The 15,567-nt window shown below is 33.0% G+C and overlaps 2 protein-coding genes across 10 annotated transcripts in view; one reads left to right on the top strand and one right to left on the bottom strand.

The window, feature by feature from the left end:
- The window catches only part of RGMB (repulsive guidance molecule BMP co-receptor b), a 99,603-nt gene that overhangs the window by 63,574 nt on the left and 20,462 nt on the right, over window positions 1-15,567 (top strand). The window lies entirely within an intron of this gene.
- CHD1 (chromodomain helicase DNA binding protein 1) overlaps window positions 8,130-15,567 on the bottom strand; it is a 77,298-nt gene continuing 69,860 nt past the window's right edge. For 3 of the 8 annotated variants that reach the window (XM_082457981.1, XM_082457984.1, XM_082457982.1), the window contains 4 exons: window positions 14,235-14,331; window positions 13,220-13,271; window positions 12,497-12,707; window positions 8,130-10,943 (listed from right to left, as the gene is read on the bottom strand). In XM_082457981.1, the coding sequence (XP_082314107.1) occupies window positions 10,598-10,943; window positions 12,497-12,707; window positions 13,220-13,271; window positions 14,235-14,331 (706 nt within the window). In that variant the 3' untranslated portion in view covers window positions 8,130-10,597. Of the gene's footprint in view, window positions 10,944-12,496; window positions 12,708-13,219; window positions 13,272-14,234; window positions 14,332-15,567 lie in introns of those variants that run through there. The other 5 variants (XM_082457985.1, XM_082457986.1, XM_082457988.1 and 2 more) reach the window with 5 other exon arrangements.

The following is a 15,567-nucleotide window of genomic DNA, read 5'->3' as shown; positions in this document are numbered from 1 at the left end:
AATGCTGAGATAAGGGATAAGCCAAGGATGTCCACTCCCACCCCCTCTCCCATATCAACATTGTACGGGTGGTAAGGAAAGGAAAAAAGTATACAGTTAGGAATGAAGGAATTAAAGCTGTTTTTATTTGCAAACAGGATCATGTACATAGAAAGACCTAAGGAAATTATCCTCCCCCTCCCCTGCAATCTACTGGAATTAATAGTTTAGCACATTGGCAGGATGCAAGGTCAACACAAAAATCAACAGTATAACTATACACTAGAATCAAAAAATTGGTAATTTAAATAAAGTACTTACAATAGCATCCAAAAATACTAAATTTGGGACTTCCCTGGTGGTCCAGTGGTAAAGAATCCGCCTTACAATGCAGGGGATGCGGGTTCCATCCCTGGTCAGGGAACTAAGATCCCACATGCTGCGGGGCAACTAAGCCCGTGCACGACAACTACTGAGCTCCGGCGCCTCAACTAGAGCCCGTGCCGCAAACTACAGAGCCCACGCGCTCTGGAACCCCTGCACCACAACTACAGAGCCCACGTGCCCTGGAGCCTGTGTGCCACAACTAGAGAAGAGAAAACCCACATGCCACAACTAGAGAGAAGCCCGTACACCTCAGCGAAGATCCCGCGTGCTGCAAGTAAGACCTGACGAAGCCAAAAAAAAAAAATCCTATCAAAAGTCACCTAAAAAAAAATTTACTAAATTTGTAGAGATAACTTTAACAAAATAAATGTAAATTCAATTCACTGACAACTAAAAAAACACTGCCGAGAGAAATTAAATACATAAATAATTGGAGAGATAAAGCATGTTTGTAAACTAGAAGATTCAGTGTTTTATTAAGATGCCAAGTCTCTCCAAATTTATCTGTAGATTCAACACAATTTCAATAAAATCCTAAGAAGATTTTTTTGGTAGAAATTTACAAGCTGACTAAATGTATAAAGAAATACAAAGGACCTAGAGTAGCCAAAACAATTTGGAAAATGTACAAAGTTGGAGTACTACTCTTAGTACCTGACTTCAAGAATTATTTATAAAGCTACAGTAATTAAGATCATTTTATTTTGGCCCAGGGATATTAGATATATAGTCAATAGAAAAGAAGAGAATGTCCAGAAATAGACACATACGTGGTCAATTTTTTTTTTTTTTATAAAGGAGTCAAAAAATTCAATGAGGAAAGGTTACTCTTTTCAATAAATGATGCCACAGGGGCTTCCCGGGTGGCGCAGTGGTTAGGAATCCGCCTGCCAATGCAGGGGACATGGGTTCAAGCCCTGGTCCGGGAAGATCCCACATGCCGCGGAGCGGCTAGGCCCGTGAGCCACAACTACTGAGCCTGCGCGTCTGGAGCCTGTGCTCCGCAACGGGAGAGGCCGTGACAGTGAGAGGCCCGCGCACCGCGATGAAGAGCGGCCCCCCGCTTGCTGCAACTGGAGAAAGCCCTCGCACAGAAACGAAGACCCAACACAGCCAAAAATAAATAAATAAATTTATTAAAAAAAAAAAATGCCACAGAAACTGGACATCCAATATGGAGGGAAAAAAATGAATCTCAACTCTTTCTTCACATTGCACAGAAAAAATTAACTTGAACTGAAACAATGACCTAACAGAACAGCGAAAACTCTTCTAGAAAAAAAAAGAAAAGCTTTGAGATTTTAGGTTAGACAAAGATTTCTTACATGGGATACAAAATGTATAAAATATTAAGGAAAAAAATTAGAAAATGGACTTCGTAAAGATTTAAAACTTCTATTCTTTGCAAATTACTGTTAGGGAAAAAAAAAGGCAGACCATAGATTTGGAGGAAATATTTATAATATACATATCTGATAAATAACTGGTATTCATAATATATTAAAAGTGCTTATGGAGGATGTTGATGATGGGAGACGCTATACATGTGCGCGAGCAGAAGGTATATGGGAAATCTCTGTAGCTTCTGCTCCATTTTGCTAACCTAAAACTGCTCTAAAAAGTAAAATGTATTTAAAACTACAACAGAAAAAAAAGCTTACAACTCACTACCAAGAAAACAAACTACAAAACAGGCAAAAGATTTGGCAGGTACTTTACATAAGACATACAAATGGCCAAAAAGCACATGAAAAGAGATCAATATCATCAGTTATCAATAAAATGCAAATTAAAACCATAATATGACTGCATTACACAACTATTACAATAGCTTAAAAAAACTGACAATAGTTCATGCTGACAAAGATGCAGAACAACTGGAACTTTCGTACATTGCAAAGTGACACAGCTGTTTTATGTAACAGTTTGGTAGTTTCTCTAAAAGTTCATTAAGTACTTACCATATGACTTACCAACTCTTTTCCAAGGTATTTACCCAAGAAATGAAAACATATGCAAAAAACAACTTGTAAAGGAATGTTCAAAGAAGTTTTATTCATATTAGCTAAACACTGGAAACCCATTTGTGAGGTGAGCAGTGTATCCATACAATGGAATTTTACAAAGCCATGAAAAGGAACGAACCACGGATATATGTAACAACATGAACTAATCTCAAAAACACTATGTGGAGCAAAAGACAAAAAAGTGCATACACTGTATGATTTTTACTAATTTACATATTAAACTTGTTAGACAAATCTAATATGTAGTATTTTAAAGCAGACCAGTAAGTAGTTTCCTGGGCTACTGTTTAAGTATGGAGATTGACTGGAAAGGGACAATGAAAACTTCTAGAGTGACGAAAATATTCTGTGTCATGAGTATGTTATATATTTCTCAAACCTCACCAAACTGTACACTTACAGAGCATGCAACTTATTGTACGTATATTACACCCCAGTAAAGATGACTCAAAAAAACTCTCATTTGAGAGTTTCTCTTCTTAGGATGTAAATAGCTCCAAGAGAACATTCCTCCTGTCCTAACAAGAAAAAAGATGGTTAATCTAAAAAAAAAATCATAAGTTTTTCTTGAACCCATTAGAGACCAGAGGTCACCAGGCAACCAAGTGAGCCGAATTATACAGAATGACAAGACTCTCCAAGAGGAGCTAATATACATTAACTGTATACTATATTTGACATATTATGATAGGAAGAGAGAGTTTATAAAGCAGGTAAGAACAAATTAGTTCAGTTTGAATGAATTCTTAAAGACTGTGTATGGGTTACTGCTGTGGTTTGCAAATGCAGCAAAAACACAGGGATGCTGCAGGAAATTTTAAATCTTCAAGGGAAACACAGTGACAAATATCTATTGGCCCAAAACAACATTAACTACCAGCTTGAGATGGTTCAGTTTCATCATTATATCCCATTACATTGCAAAGCTGTTTTTTGATGGTTTCTTTGATAAACAAGTACTGGGAGAAAATCAGTGTGAAACAGGTGACAAGGGTGGCTGTCTCCAATCTGATTCCATGATCTGAGAAGTTGTACAACAGGTGCACATATCCCATGAAAAAGTACTTAAGGTTATTTTAAGAATAAAAAACAAATATTTTTCTTTTAATACTCCAAAAACTAAGATTAGAAGGGAATTTCCTTAACATGACAAAGGTCATATACAAAAAACCTATGGCTCATACCATACTCAGCGGTGAAAGACTGAATTCTTACCTTTTCCAACCCAGATGGGAATAAGGTAAAGATGACCATTTTTACCAACATTATACTAGAGGTCATTGAAAGGACATTAAGGGAAGAAGAAAAGGCATCAAGATTGTGAAGATACAATTTTTTTCTTTTCACAGAAGATGTGTTTATCTATGTAGAAAATCTCAAAGAATCTGGAATTAGAGCTAATTAGTGAGTATAGCAAGGTCACAAAATAAAGGTCAAATCCAAAAAACAATGAACACTTAAAAATTGAAATTTAAAAAAACATAATCGTAGAAAAATATGAACTACTAAGGGGTAAATTTAACAATATATGTGTAAGATTTGTACACTGAAAAACCACAGCACCTGATGAAATTAAAGACCTAACAACAGACATATATACTGGGTTCATAAGTCAGAAGTCTCAATATTGTTAAATTGTCAATATTCTCCAAATTGATTATAGATTTAATATAATCTCAATAGAGATCCCAGCAGGCTTTTTGGTAGAAATTGAGAAGTTAATCCTAAAATGTATGTGAAAAAGCAAACGAATTTAGAATGCCAAAACAATTTTGAAAAAGAACAAAATTTAGAATTCATACCACTTGATTTCATGATTTACTATAAAGTACAGTAATCAAGATAGTGTGGTGTTAGCATAAGGGCAGAAATATAAATAGGCCAGAATAGGGAGCCCAGAAACAGACCCACATGTATATGGACAACTGATTTTCAACAAGGTGAAATAAAAATTCAGTGGAAGAGGACAGTCTTTTCAATAAATGGTGCTGGAAAAATGGGATATACATATTCCAAAAACAAAATATGAAAAACCCACCCCCACATGCAGTTTTGATCCATATCTCATACTACATACAAAAATCAACTTGAAATGAACCGTAGACTTAAAAGCAGTTCCTAAAAGTATAATCCTTCTAGAAGAAATCATAGGAGAAAAAAATCTTTGTGACCTCAAGTTAGGCAAAGATTTCTACACACAAAGAATGAATCGTAAGAGAAAAAAATGGATAAACTGGACTTTATCAAAATTTTTTAAATTCTGCATTTCAAAAAAGACTGTTAAGAAAATGAAAACACAAGCCATAGAGTAGGAGAAAATCTTTGCAGCTTATCTGATAGATGACTTGTATCAACAATTCTGTTTTATAAAGTTGGAAAAAGTGTGAACAGATACTTTACCAAAGAGATAAGGATGGCAAATAAATAAACTAAAAGATGTTATCACTAGTCACTAGGGAAACACAAATTACCACTGCACACTTATCAGAATGGCTAAAATGCTAAATGCTCACATGAGTAGAGAGTAATAAGAACTCTCATCTATATCTGGTGGGAACATAAAATGGTACATCCACTTTGGAAAATGGTTTGGCAGTTTTTTATAAAGTAAAACATATGATTTACCATACCACCCAGCAATCCCACTCCAAGGTATTTACCAAAGAAAAATGAGAATATGTCTATCCAGAGACCCTTACATGAAATGTTTATAGCATCTTTATTCATAACCCAAAGACTGGAAACCCAGTTGGTGAATGGTTAGAAACAAACTGTAGTACATCCAATACGAGAAATGCTACTCAGTAATAAAAAGGAGGGGATTTTTGCTATTTCACCTGAAAAATATTGCAAATGCAACCTATTTCTCTTGCATTATAGTGTCTTTACAAGTTGTGTTCTTTACTTGTGAGTAGGAAAAGATAGTGGCATGCCATCTAAAAACATATTTCCTCTCAAAAGATAAATAAAATAGACAAATCAAAATGTTTTATATTTTCCACCTACACACCACATCTCTGAATATCTTTTCACAAAGTATCATTACATTTCTTAAGTAGCCATAAATAACAGAAACCAATTTTTCATTTATATGTAAGCACATGCATATTATTTATAACAGTGGAATTAACCTCTATTATTCAAGTCAATAAATATTAAAATCCCTAAAAATATTACTTGGGCCCTTCTCTGCCAATTTTAATTTATGGAAATGACACTTAGTTGTTTCTCTATTTCTCAAGTGTCTCAGGTGATTTATTAGTCAGGTTTAAAAACTGGAAGATAGTAAACAGACTCTAGTAATAGAGATGCTGATAAGGCATACTAAAGTTTCCAATAATACTAACAGATCACATAACAATGACAAGAAAGAAAAGTTTGGTAATGCTAGCCATTTATGGAACATAGCATTTCTGGGAGACATCAAAATAATGAAAAAAACACAACTGATGTGTGAGGCACTGTTTTAGGTGCTGGGGATACAGCAGTGAACAAAATAAAGGCCCTGCCCTACTGGAACTACATTCTAGTGAAGAGACAATGACAAATGAAAATAATAATAATAATAAAGTCAAGTAATGGTTAAGCGTTAGAAGAGAAAGCAAGATAAGGAATGTAAAAATAAGGGCAGGGTACTAATTTGGAGACCTGAGATGACATTTGAGCTGAGGCCTGAGATGACATTTGAGCTGAGACCTGAATTAGGTGAGGGAACAAGTTTTCTGCAAATCAGGGATAAAAATATTCTTAATAGAGGAAACAACAATCCAAAGACCCAAGAGTATTCTCAGGTGTATTCTAAAAACAATGGAAGTAACATGAGTGAGGCAAAACAAACAGAAATAGCTAGGGGGAAAGTGTCATAGATTAGAGAGCTGTGAATGCTGAGTCCATTCATCAAAAATTATGGAACATGTGGAAGTTGTTTTTTTTCTTTTAACTGTCAGTGATGGAGAAGAGTTGAATCAAGTTTTACTATTTTAAAATTAGGTATCTATTAGATATCTAAGTGGAGATGACTTCATGGGGAGTGGTTGAAGCTGAAGATACTCAGCACAGAAATGGAAGAAGGAAAAACAGTAAAGCTGTTGAGACAGAGAAAAGAAATTCAAAAGTCGTATGCTAGCAACACCATAGGAATTCCAAAAAGTAAAAAGAACTGGGCAAGAGGCAAGATGTGAACAAATAAATAATAAAACCACACCTAGACTTAGCACAGTGAAACTGCACACCACCACAGACAAAGCAAAGGTTTTAAAAGTAAAAAGAGAATAAAGCAGTAAGTGCCAATTCAATTCCATAGCTCATCCTACAGATTGGAAACCTAATGGCAGCCTACAATAATGAAATTACAATGCAACCCACATTTCTGCATGTGAAGTATGTATGTCATCAATACAATCGATTATCCTTAGCTCATTTAATAGAATCATTATAAGCTAGGGAGCTTCTTGAAACTGTTTATACCTCTTCAATTTAATATTTAGATCAAAACTCAAATGTAGAATAGAATTTGGAATTAAACTAAGCATCTCCTTCATTTGGGAGTTTGAACTACCAATCCCATTTCAAGTAAAGGTTGGGTTTTTTTTTTTTTTTTTTAACTTAAGAACAAGATGGCTAATGGCCTTTTACAATAGAAAATCTGGCACATGAAGCCCCACTGGAGAACTTGTATAGATACTTGAAAAAAATCTGAAAAGTATTTTTAAAATTCTACTTTACCAAGCAATCTCATCTTTCATTATTTAACATAGGTACTATTTCCTAAATCTAGGTCTTTCTTTATAAAGAATCCAAAGATTTTCTGTAATAAAATCTACCTATTAGGTAGGTGCTAAAAAAAAAGAAAAAAGAAACAAAATTAGTGTAAAGCATTATGCAAAATCACTCACTATCAATATATAGTCATTTCCAGGAGAAAATGTAATTTCAATTGAATTATTTTCTTTTAAATGTCTAAAAGTAAATGCCTTAAGAATTTAACACAGAAGTTTTGACACTGTCTTGATATTTTTGTTGCACTATTGCCTAGTTGCTTCCTTTTAAACAGTTCCATCCATCAATCTTGCATAAAGTGCTGCAATAATATGTAATAGGTTTTATTTGTATTTTTGAATTGAGTCTTGAATGTAAATAATCTGTTTGATAGAGGTATCTATGTTAATATGCTTGAATGTATCAATTCAGAAACATTTAAAAATATTTTTTTGCATTATTTGCTAAGTAATGAACTACTCAAAATTTTAACAGTTAAGCCACATTAAGCAGTTTACCTTTAACTTTCAGATGAAGCTGGGAAAGTCTAGGAAAAAAATCCTATGTTTAATGATTAGTTGCTTTTTCAAATCCCCCCACCTTAAAAACCCTCATAAAGTTATTTATAGTCCAATGATCATTTTCTAGTCAGAAACAGTAATGTGGTGCGAAGACAGAATTATGCCATTTACCCTTTGTGCATACTCTTGATAAATTTCAAGGAAATGAAATCTGTGTAAACCAGCCTATAATCTACACAAAACTTTACTTAACCTCAAAAACAGATCACAAAAGGGAAATTACATATGTAATCTATGTTTTATGCAACTTTAAGGTTCTAATTTTATTAAGCCCACTCACTGTGAAGTTAATGAATGAATCATTCACCCTCATTTTCCACAGTTTTCCAGTCTGAAAATTATCTTCTAACATACCCTAAGCAAAGAATATTTTCTTTATACGCAAACAGGCCATTGCTTTTAGTAAGAATCATTTATTGTGTATTATTAAGGTGGAGGGTTAATTGGTACAATACTATGCATAATCTCTCATTCTCGAAAAATTAAACACAAATGGATAAAAATGGCAGATCAGAATGAGCATGTAAAAAGACAAAAATTAAGCATATTTTATAGAGAATTTTTCCTGTTATATCTATGTACTAATGTTCTTCTCCATGTGTCTTAAAAAATTTATGGCTTGCTCCTTTTCTACATAATTGCTGATTCTTAAAAATAATGAACATATTTTCCATCAATTAATAAATGTTACATACAGTTTTAGGTTTTTCATTCAACTCAGCTATTAGTTGACTGAAATATTCAACTTAACGTAGCATTGTTAAGAAAGTTAGAGCCCATTCCATTGTCTCAAAAATGTAATACTGTTTTATGAAATTTTCACAATAGGATATAATGCAAATGTCCCAGCTACAAAGTGATAAATTAAAAATGCCAACCCTGATTTGTTTGCTCTGTTAATATTATGATTTTATTAAGCATTATAATTTTTTATTAATGCTATCTTGTAGAATAATCATTTATACTAATAGTGGAAAAAAGTGAAAAAGCTTAAAAAATGTGTACCAGCACTAAACTGTTTTATCACTTTTATATTTAATTATAATCAGACGTTTAAAAATTTGAGTTATTCCTCTTGTTATCTGACATACCAGGAAAAGACATTCAGGGTAACTCTGGGCGGGGGGGGGGGGGGGGGGTGGGGTGGGGGGGGGTGGGCAGGAGGGGATAAAGAAGCTCTGTTTTGTACACATAGTGTAAATTTTAGACCTAATTGGATAAAAGGAAAATATTAAAAAATACATCTATGGACAAATTTCTGTACATCACCTCCACAGCTAATCAAACGATACATTTAAGAATATTATAGGAATATATCAATATACTTATATTTGTCAAAGTTAAGGTTCAAATTTGTTACATCACAGCACACATCCAAGAATGTATGCCACATGATTAAAAAATTCCCACTGAATATAACAAAATAAAAAAATCTGTAAATAAATATAAGGCATTCTAAAATAATATCTGCAGAAAATCAAGAGTCCAACAGATTTCTATGATCTAAATTTTACTTCATAGATTCATATATTCTTCAAAATAGATTTAACTGTAGTGCTACACATTAACAATATTCAACTGCTTATCAAAATATCCTTTTCTAGAAGCTAAATGTTACTACTTAAAAAAAAAAAGTTAAGTGCTTGAGGGAATAAGAATGCAGCAGAAAATTACAGGAGCCCACATATCCTTTTTCTTAAATTTAATTTGTCATATATAAGGTTTTTATATACAATCAGTGTGCATTGTAACAGTTTTTATTAAAAGTCAATCAAGTTTATCTAAAATGTTACCTGGCTGCATAGCACATTTGACATTATTGCCCACATGAAAAGGAAAACAAATGGATTTACAATAACTTTTGGCCATTTGGATTCTGAAAGTGTTCATACACCTACCCTTTTAAACCAAATGCATCTGAAAAAAATGTTTCCAGAGCATGCAGTTTAGATTTTACATTATCATCTCACCATTTTCTTACACAATATTGACTAAAAAAGGGAAAGGAAAGAAATAACATGTATCTAATAAAATAGTCAATATAAAAAGGACTAATGGAATTAAGTGGCCCCTTTCCCCATTTTTTTACATTCTAAACAATGACTCCATCAAGACAAATTATTAAAAAGTGTTATTACACTGATATATATATTTTTAAATGATAAGAAGGCCTGAGTTGGTAGGGAAAGGAACAGTCAAAAAAAGCCTGAGAAGGGGAAGGAAGTAAGGAAAGCTCGTTTAATCCATTTACAGTAATTTACAGCCATTGTTTGTGTGTGTAAAAAGGCATAATAATAGATCACAAACAGGAAATTCCTGGCTATTTTACAGATATAAGTACAGAATTTAAATATTCAAGCTTGTGATGAAAAGCGGCAAGGTGGTCGCAGTGTACATGTAAACAAGTAGCTTTGGAAAGTGAATAAAGTCCTTGAGTGTGTTTTCTTTATTAAGAAAAGAACTCTCTTTCATTCCTTCCTGAAACATGATCACAGGTCAGAGTAAAGTTCATATACAAACATAATTTAAATGGATGTCAGTCTAAAACCACTGACTTAAAAACAGTTTTATCCAGCCTATATGGAAGGGCAGTGTTGAGGTCCCTGTAATAGTAAACATTTTCCATTTCTTTAAAAAAGAAAAGAAAAAGTACTACAATATTTGTAGTACAGTGCAGCATAATCCTTAAATATAAAAATATTTTCTCTTCTGTTGGGATAATAGACCTTGCATCCTGGAAAGAAGTAACAATACTGCTACTGATAGAAGATCTGTTTATATCTTTCAAGTCATGTAAGGCAATTACTGTGTTGGTTTATGATATATGGCTAAAAGAAAAGTCCAGAAAGACATTATCAGTTTTTGTTATGTTTTCCGACTACTCCAGGTATGCTCAGGTGTACTTCTGTGTTCAACTGAGTGTTCAAATGGAGATCTGGAGCCATAAGGAGACCTCTGATCTAGTGGTGATCTAGAGCCACTACTGGAAGCTCTATGGTCCAATTGCCAATCTGAGTGATACCTATAATCCCTGGAAGATTTATGGTGTGTATATTCAGAACTTGACCGATGGTCTGAATGCAACCGATGATCTGAATGAGAACGATGATCAGAATGAGTTCTGTCTTTTAAACTTCCTTCCAAATTTGACCTGTGGTCTCTACTCCTGTGATCATCCAGTTTTCTGTGTTTCTCTCTATCACTATAGTATCTAACAAAAGAGAAATTAGGAATTTTAGTTAAATTAATAATGCTAATTAAATGTTTCCAAATAAACAAAATCTTATTAAAAATAAAACAAAATTACTTTAAAGCATACTTTTAATTGTATACAAATTCAGTGTTTAATCACAAAACTTTGTAAGTGAGCTTAAAAATCACTGGAAATATCTCTGCATGCCTTTGGAAAAACTATTCCATTCATTAAACTAAAGTGAAACCATACAAAGCACTTCAGGTAGCATCTAATTTCTCATGCTCATTTTAGATGATTGGTTGCTACTTTTTATTCTATACATCATTTGTCTTAATACATCTTAACTATCTGAAAGTTGGAATTAAGATAACTACATGAATCTAAATACCCCTGAAATCGGAGCCTTTTATGAGCCTGTAAGCAGGAAAAAAAATAAAAACCTCTAAAACAGTCTATGAAATAAATTTGTAAAAGAGAATTTTTATTGGTTGGTGATGCCTATTAAAAGCTTCCTTAATTTGATTACTTATATAGTAAGACTTGATATATAAGTCATTGTGAAATTTACTCCATACATAAATGTGGCAGTTGGCTAAAAAAATTATGGCAGTTTAATGAAAAGTAATCTCTAAAATGTTTGCCTTTTCAAATAAAATACACCAAACATAATTTAATGGTTTTTGGTTCACAAAAGGTCCTTATTATAAACAAAATAAATTGTTACGTAAGTCTGTGAAATTACAAACATTTACCACTACAAATATGGCTTTTCCTTTTCATTGTGTGCCTTTTTCTAATTTTAAGAGCCATTATACAATTGACATGTTTATAATGTGGCTGTGTTTCTCAGAAGAAATTACTGCAGTGAGCACAACTAAAATACAAAAAAACCTACTAACTTCCTTATTTCTGATCTTTTACCCTTCTCAGTATTTTTGTTTGGCTTACAGTAATGATCACTATAATGAAAATATTCCCTTACCAACAAAGGAGTAAAATATATTATTATATTACAGTTGTTTACTACTTAAAGGCTTCAGAAAAATAATAATATATGGAGAAAACTTCCTGATTTCAGGACTATCTCAGATTGCTTCAAGTTTAACCTCAATGAATTGTTTTCACATAAATTAATTACTCACACAAATATTAGGAGTTTTTTTTTAAATGGAATAGAATGTAGAATTCACCACCACCTCACTTCAGCCACAGTCCATCAATCTTTTATTTTACCTTACTTACTATATTTTTAAGAGTATTTGAGCCAATATTCTCCAAAACCACCAATAATGAATCCCATGACTTATAGAACTCCCTACACTAAACTTTTTCTTATTGTATACTTTGATCTTAAATTTATAATTAAAAATCCATTTTTATAGAGAAATTCAGCTCTTAATATTAACCAAAAGAACTATATTTCAGTTTTTCTTATTTACAAACGAAACCTTTACCTTACATAAGACTTATTTTGATTACCTGAAGACTGAATTGGCCGATAAAGTCAAATACAGCAAATAAAATAAAGAAGACATCAATAAGCAAAATTTTAAAACTGTCAAGTTTACCTGCTGTCTTGCTTGTAGTGATCCCAATCACGATGATCTTTACCGTTACTAAAAGAAGAATAGGGTCTTTTCCTAGAGTCACTCTTTTTATAAGAATCTCCCTGATGTCGGTCTTTATGATGATCATGATATTGAGATAAGTGCCTATCAGATGAGTAACTGTCCCTGCTGCTATCATCATGATTTGTATTCTCTTTTAATCTTTCCACATCTGTTAGATAGAAGTGTCCAACTTTTGTTAATGACTTAAAAAAATACATGGTAAACAAAAGTAACTTCACTGCTAGATTATAAGAAATCCTGTTTCAACTCCAACTAACAAAACCGGTTCTCAAATACAGGCAGTTAAAGCATTTAGAAATGGCTTTATAAAAGCCATACTAAGGCTTACAAATAGGTTAATCTGAAATGTGAAAAATCACAACCGAAAAGTATAAGGCCCTTTTCCTTCTTAGACTATACTTTTGTGACTCTTACACAGAAAGAATACATTATTATTCCAAATAATGTTTTTTTAAAAATATGTTCATTTCAACAATTATTCTGTAATTTCTAGAAAGTGGTAATAGGTTGATTTATGGGAAAGTTAATAATAAGCTAAAAAGGATTATTAAGATACTAGATTCGATATAATAACATGGGTATATATCATCTAAAACCCCACCAAAAAACCCCCCCAATTTTAAAATTTACTTTCCAAAACAATTAGCAAGACTTACTTACCTGGATTTCTAATCACTTGAGTATTCAAGTTGCTGTTCTGGTCATTATTTTGCTAAAATAAATGCACATGTGTAAGAATCTTTTAAGTGGCTTCAAACACCCTTATAAAAAACAGGATACAGAAAATCCTTATGCTAAAAGAAGTTCTCAAGATATTAGAATGTATAAATGTAATATTTGCAGATATTTTTTAAAAGCATAAACTATTTGTCCCATGACTTTTTAAAAAGTTTGACTTTGAAATAATTTTAGACTTACAGAAAAGCTGCAAAAATAGTACTGAGGGTCCCCATATGCTTTTTACCAGCTTCTCCTACTGTTAATATCTTATATAACCATGGTATAATGATCAAAACTAAGTAATTAATACTGGTATAGTACTATTAACTGAACTACAGACTTTATTCAGATTTCACATTTTTCCAATGAGATCCTTTTCCTCCAGAATCCAATCTGGTACTCCATTACACTCAGTTTTCATGTCTTCTTAGTTTCCTCCAAACTGGGACAGCTCTTTAGGTTTTTCTTGTCTTCCATGACCTTGATACTTTTGAATACTAGACAGCTATTTTATAGAGTATTTCTCAATTGGGGTTTATCTGATATTTTCTCATGATTGGATTGAAGTGATGCTTTTTTGCCAGGAATTCCACAGAAGTGATGTACCTTTTTCAGTACACAATGCAGGGGCTTCATGATGTCAATATGTCTTATTACTGGTGACATTAACTTTGATTGCTTGTTTAAGGTGGTGTGAGGCAGGTTTCTCCTCTACAGAGCTATTATTTTTCTCTTTGTAATCAATAAACATCTTGGAGGAGATACTTTTAGACTATGCCAATATCTTGCTTGTTTTCTTGCCCACTAATTTTAGCTTCCCTTGGAGGATCTTACCTGCAACAATTTTTATTGTGAGATTTTCTATTTCCTTCATTCCTTCTACATTTATTAACTGAATTCTTCTGTAAGGAAAAATGTTTCAATAACATAAAGAAAAAATGATGCATTAATTTACCTGAGATTCCTGCCGTTTTTTAATAGCATGCTTATATAATTTATGTAATTTTCTTGCATCAAACTCAGTAAACTTAGATACAAAAATCCACAGGTTTCTAGAAGAAGAAAAGGCAAATTAGTCTGGTGGAAAATGTTTAGCTTTTTAATGAAATCCCTTCCCTCTACACAGAAATATACACATCTTAGCCCTCTATGGAACACGGTCTCAAGAGATTATTTCTAGCATTTTTTTTTAAACTTCATATATGGATAAGATTCCAAATAAAACTGGACACTGTTAACTTTTACTTCTCTTTCAAATTCCTTCATTTTACAATCTTTGGATTTGAAAAGTAGTAATCAATCCTAATTTGAAACCAAAGGGAAATAAACTTACAAATCAGGAAGGGACTCATATTGTGGTTCAGATTAGATACAAAAGGAATAAACTATGTTAATAGTTTGAGTAAAGATACCATCAGATAATATGGATTAAGCCTGTGAACGAAAGGTCCTGAATAATGCATTAAAAAGCAACTGTCATTTTATAATTGTGATGTAATTGTCATGAGAGTAACATGATCAGACACTATAAACCAAGGACAGTATTGTATCTTTAGGTCTCTCTTCCCATTCCCAAGGCTGGGATCAGTAACTGATCATGGTACTCCTTCATGATAAATTCAGATGCAGTCTCTGAATCCTTCTCAACACAGCTTCCTCAGAGCCACTAATAACCAGTGACACTTGAGTTGAAGTCTATCTGCCATCACTGAAAAAGTAACAGCTTCATATATTTACAATTTTTTCTTGAACCACTAGCTTTACAGTAGGTATGTTAAAGATTTTGAATCTTGCTTATATAAACAGAGGAAAGAAATTACTAATTAGCCAATGATGGAGGTTTAGTGGACTACCCAACATCAACATCTTTGCTGAGTCAAGCAATAGATTTTAAGTGATTTTTAAAAAATAATAAAACTCTGTGTGTGTGAATAATGACTTCCCAAAAGAAAGCCATCTCTCAGGATATTAATTGAAGAAAGAAGGCCTAAGGAAGCAAAAATTCTTAGCTAGAAAATAACTATTCTCATTCTTTTTTATGGGAGAAATAAAGTTATACAGAAGCACTTAATTGGGGGATTTTTTAAAAAGATTTATTTATTTATTTATGGCTGCGTCAGGTCTTAGTTGCGGCACGTGGGATCTTTCGTTGCGACGTGTGGGTTTTCTCTTCTCTAGTTGTGGTGTGCAGGCTCCAGGGTGCATGGGCTCTGTAGTTGTGGTGCGCGGGTTCCAGAGCGCGTGGGCGCTGTAGTTTGCGGCCCGCAGGCTGTCTACTTGAGGTGCGC

This window comes from Balaenoptera physalus (genome assembly GCF_965194825.1).
Source record: "Balaenoptera physalus genome assembly, chromosome: 3".
Classification (NCBI taxonomy): Eukaryota; Metazoa; Chordata; class Mammalia; order Artiodactyla; family Balaenopteridae; genus Balaenoptera; species Balaenoptera physalus.
The sequence above is the reverse complement of the archived record's forward strand: the minus strand, read 5'-3'. Positions and strand labels throughout refer to the sequence as shown.